The sequence below is a fragment of the Arachis stenosperma genome, chromosome 4 (genome assembly GCF_014773155.1).
Source record: "Arachis stenosperma cultivar V10309 chromosome 4, arast.V10309.gnm1.PFL2, whole genome shotgun sequence".
NCBI lineage: Eukaryota > Viridiplantae > Streptophyta > Magnoliopsida > Fabales > Fabaceae > Arachis > Arachis stenosperma.
The window spans coordinates 6,162,579-6,169,528 of NC_080380.1; the positions used below are offsets into that span (position 1 = coordinate 6,162,579).

At 37.5% G+C, this 6,950-nt stretch overlaps 1 protein-coding gene across 1 annotated transcript; it reads right to left on the minus strand.

The window, feature by feature from the left end:
- Window positions 1-32: 32 nt before the first annotated feature.
- On the minus strand, window positions 33-1,070 carry LOC130974473 (uncharacterized). The gene has a single exon (XM_057899352.1). The coding sequence runs from the start codon at window positions 1,068-1,070 to the stop codon at window positions 33-35; it is 1,038 nt and encodes a 345-aa protein (XP_057755335.1).
- Window positions 1,071-6,950: the final 5,880 nt, after the last annotated feature.

Sequence of the window (6,950 nt, forward strand, 5' to 3'; positions counted from 1 at the left end):
TACCAGAAGGTCGCCTGTTTGAATGGAGATTACTACCGGGTCGTCTGTGTGAGGGGCGCCGAGCATATATCAGCTTGGTTAAAAGTGATTTCTAGGTCCTGCATATCTTTGTTGTTTGGCGGTGTTGTTCCTTCGATTGCTAGCATTGCACGGTAACTCCGTTTCCGTGCTGAATTTGTTTTGCCGCCTCCTGCGAATCCTCCAGATATGCAGTTTATAACCCCCTTAGGTGGGTTGTTGTTCAGCCATTTGTTGGTATCTTTGCTGGCCGAGGTTTGATGACGTTCTTCTTTGTTGCTTTCCCTGTGTTTTCGCCCCTCGATGTACTTGTCCAAGAGGCCCTGCCGTGCTAATCTTTCCAAGAGATCTTTGGCTATCACGCACTCGTCGGTTGTATGACCATATTTCTGGTGGAAGGCACAGTGCTTGCTTTTGTCGACGAATCGCTGATCTTGGTAGCTTCCCGCTCTGGTTGGTGGCTTTATAATCTTGGCATTGAGTATTTCTTTGATTATCTTTTCTCTCTTCGTATTGATTCTGGTGTAGTTATCAAATTTTGGGGTGAGCTTGAATGGTTTGCCGATGTCTCTAGTGTTCGCTGATCTGGAGGGTCTGTCGTCCTCTTTTCTTGGTCTCCTTTCGGTTTTGTCGGCCTCTCGGAGTTCTTCGATCTCCATTTGTCCTGCTGCCCTTTCCCGGAATTCGTCCAGTATTTTTGGCTTGGTAACCGCGATTATTTCTCTGAATTTTCTGGGCCTGAGTCCGGCTTTGAGGGCATGTAGGTGGACGGCAGGGTTTAGGTCAGGTATTTCCATGGTGGCATCTGTGAACCTGGTCATATAATCTTTTAAGCTTTCCTGTGGGCCTTGGCTGATGGTGCTGAGATAGTCTGATCCATGTACATAGATCCGAGTTGCTGCAAAGTAATCGATGAAAGACCTAGCCAGATCTTCGAAGGAAGCGATTGATCCTGCAGACAATTTCGAAAACCAAAGTAGGGCAGCCCCGTCTAGATAAGTAGGGAAAGCTCTGCAAAGCACAGGATCGTTATTAGGTCCGTTAAAAAACATCATAGATTGAAAATTTTTAATGTGAGCCCGGGGGTCACCAATCCCCTTATACGGCTCAAGAAAGGAAGGGAGTGTGAAATGCTTTGGCATTTGAAAATTCGTGATTTCCTCAAAAAATGGGTTGTCCAAGGTCAGTTTCTCCTTAGGGGGGTTGACACTTGACACCTATGAGTTCGGCTCTGCCTTGGGTTGAACCTTTGGAGTTGCCTTCCTCTTGTTTGCTGCTCTGGGTGGATAGCTCAGCTAGTCTCTTGACTTCTGCTTGCAGTTCGGCCATCTGGGCCATAAGTTCGGCCTGACTGGGTATTTGAATTCCGTTGTCGGCCATGTCACCAGCTTGATGAACCGTGGGTAGAAGAAGAAAATAAAAAAGGGAAAGTGGTAATAGAGTGGGGTTAGATCTTCTGCCCCACGGTTGGCGCCAAATGTTCCGTCCTGAGTGTGCCGAGGTATATGGCTTTCAGTTGAGCACTTGACTTCGTGACAAAGTCATACGTCGTCTTGGCTCAATGGTGTGGAATGACCTCGGTTCTCTGAAACACGGCGGCGGGAGCACCTGCACAAGACACTCCGACGCTCAAGTAAGTATTTGAGTTATAAGAGAATAAAGAATAACAAGTAAGAATGAGTTCTGTGACCTGCCATTTGTGGTTGAGTTAGTTTTGATTTTATAGGCGAATGGTGTGTTAGTAAAGGCCTAATTTGTTCCGATGTATCTGGTAAGCGCCGTTACCAGTATCTTTGACTTGTGCAGAGACGTGATTTGGTTTGAGAGGTGGGTTTCGTTGTTGTGGATAACGGTTAGGGGATAAGAATGACTTAGTCAGAGGTTTCTGTTCTTGCTTGTTTGTTTCCGAGGTTTAAGCTCGATTTTAGTGCTAATCTTGTTCCCGAATATAGTGGGTACACATCATATTCCAATAAATGAATGCTTTTGTATAAATAAATAATAGAATAGGTTGTCCTTTTGCGTAATTGCATGTGTTCAAGCTTCCCATGCAGTGCTGGATGAACACGTGGAGCCTCAGCCTACGACCAAAACCAAGCCTTAGCTCGTTTCCATCCGTATTCGGTAGCATGTTATACATACAAATACAATTTAAGTATGCTAGCCAACGAGTACACCACAGCATCAGATTTAGAGTTAATATTTAATGGGTCTGAAATTTGAGGTTGGATTTAATTTTAGTCAAAATTTTAATAGATTTAAATTGAATTTTGAAATTTATAATCATAATTTATATTAATTTTTAAGTTATTTTTGTTAATGATATGTTGATTATTTAATTTGATATATTAATTTATTGCGATTTAAATTTTTTGCTTAAGATCTATTTAATTGAGACTTATTAGAGTTTTTAAAAATTTGATTGATACTTTTAGAATTTCAAAATTTTTAAATTAAACTTATTATTATCGTATTTATAAAGATGTTAGAGAATTAGTCAAATTTATACTACGTTTAGTATATCTGATTCACATAAAATCTAAGCGAAAAATCTAAATCTTGACAAATTAACATACTATTTATAAAAATTAGTTTAGATATTAACGTGAGTTACTATTACAAATTTTGAAGTCTAAATTGAGTCAATTGTAATTTTAGAGATTAATTTAAATTTATCTTCAAATTTCAAAAGTCAAATAAATATTTACGAGTAAAATTTAATAATTAGTAGTTACTCATGTAAAAATGTAAAGATAATATTAAAATAAAAAACTAATTTAGTGAAATTTTTAAATTATTTTTTTGGTGATTATTTTTTTAATTATTTAATTATTTTTAATTATTATTTTTATATAAATATATTTTTATGTGGATAATTATTTTTTCAAAATAATGACTAGAGTTGATGGTAAAAGTCAATAACAAAAATCTAAGTTAAAACAGGGATAAATAAAATAGTTTAACTTAGTGAAAGGTTAATTTTAAGGTGAAAAAAGTTTTGTCATACATAGAATAAAAAAATATATTTTAAAAATTAATAAAAATAAAATAAAATATTTCATATCATGGTCATCCATCAACCAATCATAAAAGAAATTCTTCCTCTCTTTATTATTTTGACTTTCTGCCATAATATACACCTCAACGGATAAGATTGTATCTACTAACAAAAAAACTTTACATTTATGTAATTTTTTCATTTAAGCTATCCAAGTAATTTTAATCAGACAGCGTCTTTCCAACCTTTTTATGCGTTTGTTATACACATTCTTTATATAACGTATATAACGTAAACTTTCTACTGCATGATAAACCTTTCTCAACGTAAACCTTTCTCAACGTAAACCTTGTTCTCTTCTCGCGTTTTCGTTCTTTTTCTTCAATCTAATAAAATTCGTCGTTCTCATCTGTTCGCGTTTTTTTTTCTCTACTCGCATTCTTCATTATTGATCTGTATTGAATTCAACGTAATAAGCTCTGTCGTTCTTCTTCTTCTTCTTCTTCTTCTTCTTCTTCTTCATTTTCTTCTTCGATCTACACTTCTGAATAGAAACAATGAATGATTCAACTTCAAATCAGTTGAATGAGGTTATTACGTTGAGACAGCTAGAAAACGATTGTTGCATGCTATCACAATAATCTTAAACTCTGAACAAAGTAAAAGGAGGCCACCGAATCGAACAACATTCATTTGGTGAATCAAAATCACAAAGGCCACCAAACCGAACAATGTTCTTGTGGTGAATAAATGGTGATCAACTTTCAATCAACAAGAATAGTATTTCTCCTTCTCTTCCTCCTACTCCTCCTTCTTTCAAATTTGCGCACGTAGGTTCTTCTTCTACTTCTTCTTCTTCGCGCACGCAGATTCTTCTTCTTCTTTCGTTATAATCATCACCGATAACACCAATATTTTGCTCGGTTAATCACTTGATTGTTAATGTAGTGTTCAGTTGAGTCCTTGTGCATATAGAAATGTTTTTCTTACTGATTGAATGCTTATCAAGTTTTATTCAGCACATGATTGGTGTTCGGTTCAATGGTGTTGACTATTTCGGTTCACCTGATTATTATGTGTTCAGTTGACTTCTTTTGCATGAAAAAATACTATTCTTGATTATTGAATATTTATGACGTTTTATTCAGCACATGAATGTTGCTCGGGTCAATGGAGTTGCTCATTTTGATTTACTTGATTGTTAGTGTGTTCAATTGAGTCCTTGTGCATGTAGAAATATTTTTCTTGATGATTAAATGTTTATGACGTTTTATTTAGCACATGAATGATGTTTGGTTCAGTGGAGTTGGCCATTTCGGTTCATTTCTGTTTTGCACAATTCAAAACTCTTCCTCCTCACCTTCTACTGCTTCTTCACCAGGGAGAAAAAGAATTAAAAGACAAAAAAAATACAGCAGCAATAACAACAAAAGAATGAAGATAAGGAGAAAACATGTGAAGAAGAAGGAACGTGAAAAAGAAGGAGGAGAATGAGGAGGAGGAGGAAGGCGAATCTCTGTTGCTGTTTTCGTTCGATTCTGGTTGTTCCTTGCCAAATCTTCTCGCGATTCTTCTTCAGTAGTGGTTTTTGTAGAGATCGTGACTGAAGTTAAAGTGATTTTGAGAGAGATTTGAAGAGAAGGAGCGGTTTCCTGTTGAGGAAGAAGTAACATTTTTTCATAATAAACGCTAAGTAACGAAGGGTTTTTGGGCGCGTGTTTTCACTCGTCATTAATGTGTGTGACTCTATTTGGGCTTGGGCCAACTTGGTTACATGGTTACATGGATGTGTAGCACGTCCGATCTACTAAAGACAAAAAAGAAAAATAAATAAATAGACAAACTTAGATTAATTGTCTTCACAGTTCACATAAGAAGATTAGTATAGCTTTGATGACAGAGATGACAGCAACAATGATTGTGGCATAAGGAGGAGATTATGAGGATAAGAATAAAATAAAAATTAGTCATTTAGATTAAAGAATAAAATCACGACGTTTAGAAATGTTATAAATAAAATTGCAAAAAATAAAAAAAGATAGACATAAAAGTAAAACTAATGTTAAGCCTTAACACTAAAAAGATCTTTATCTATTAAAAGAATAACTATTTTTTTTGTTTTTTCTCTAAATAGTTTTTGAGAGCCAAACTACCGACGTTGAAAAAAGATTCACGTAAGAGAATGATTTTCTAGACAGAAGCATAAAGAAAATTAAGATGAACAAGAAAGGACATGTGGAGGATCACATGGAGGAGGAGAAGACCCCTTAGAAAATGTAGGAGAACACTGTGGTATCAATACAAGATATGCAAGATGTTGATATGGTTGTAGAAATTGTTCCTCAACAACATCAAAAAGCTTCTTATAGATATAAGTTGATGAATGATGGTTTTGATAAACTAAACCCTGAAAAAATTCTTGAAATGGTAGCAAAAGAGTACCTTTCTAGGATGAGGTGATGGACCATGAGGAGGTTCTAAAGTTCCCTTCAATCCAAAGCCAAATATTAAAGTTACACTGGAAGAGTATGATGAGTACTGCAGGCCTTGGAAGCAATCTCTTGAATTGCAATCACACTTTTGCAATCCCACACAACTAACCAGCAAGTGCACTGGGTCGTCCAAGTAATACCTTACGTGAGTAAGGGTCGATCCCACGGAGATTGTCGGCTTGAAGCAAGCTATGGTTATCTTGTAACTCTTAGTCAGGATATCAAAGAGTATCAGGATTGATTGTAAAAAGGCAAAAGAACATAAAACAGGTACTTGAACTGCAGTGATGGAGAATAGGTTGAGGTTTTGGAGATGCTCTGTCTTCTGAACCTCTGCTTTCCTACTGTCTTCTTCTTCAAACACGCAAGGCTCCTTCCATGGCAAGCTGTATGTAGGGTTTCACCATTGTCAATGGCTACCTCCCATCCTCTCAGTGGAAATGTTCAACGCACCCTGTCACGACACGGCTATCCAGCTGTCGGTTCTCGATCATGTAGGAATAGAATCCAGTGATTCTTTTGCGTCTGTCACTAACGCCCCACAATCGCGAGTTTGAAGCTCGTCACAGTCATTCAATCATTGAATCCTACTCAGAATACCACAGACAAGGTTTAGACCTTCCGGATTCTCTTGAATGCCGCCATCAATTCTAGCTTATACCACGAAGATTCTGATTAAGGAATCCAAGAGATATCTACTCAATCTAAGGTAGAACGGAGGTGGTTGTCAGGCACGCGTTCATAGTTGAGAATATGATGAGTGTCACGGGTCATCACATTCATCCGGGTTAAGAACAAGTGATATCTTAGAACGAAAGCAAGCATGATTGAATAAGAAACAGTAGTAATTGCATTAATCCATCAAGACACAGCAGAGCTCCTCACCCCCAACCATGGGGTTTAGAGACTCATGCTGTAGAAGATACAATGAGAAACGTGTAAAGTGTCATGAGGTACAGATACAATATCAAAAGATCCTATTAATAGTGAACTAGTAACCTAGGGTTTACAGAAATGAGTAAATGACAGAAAAATCCACTTCCGGGCCCACTTGGTGTGTGCTTGGGCTGAGCATTGAAGCATTTTCGTGTAGAGGCTCTTTCTGGAGTTAAACGCCAGCTTTTATGCCAGTTTGGGCGTTTAACTCCAATTTCTATGCCAGTTCCAGCGTTAAACGCTGGGAATTCTGAAGCTGATTTGTAACGCCGGTTTGGGCCATCAAATCTTGGGCAAAGTATGGACTATCATATATTGCTGGAAAGCCCAGGATGTCTACTTTCCAACGCCGTTGAGAGCGCGCCAATTAGGATTCTGTAGCTCCAGAAAATCCACTTCGAGTGCAGGGAGGTCAGAATCCAACAGCATCTGCAGTCCTTTTCAGTCTCTGAATCAGATTTTTGCTCAGGTCCCTCAATTTCAGCCAGAAAATACCTGAAATCACA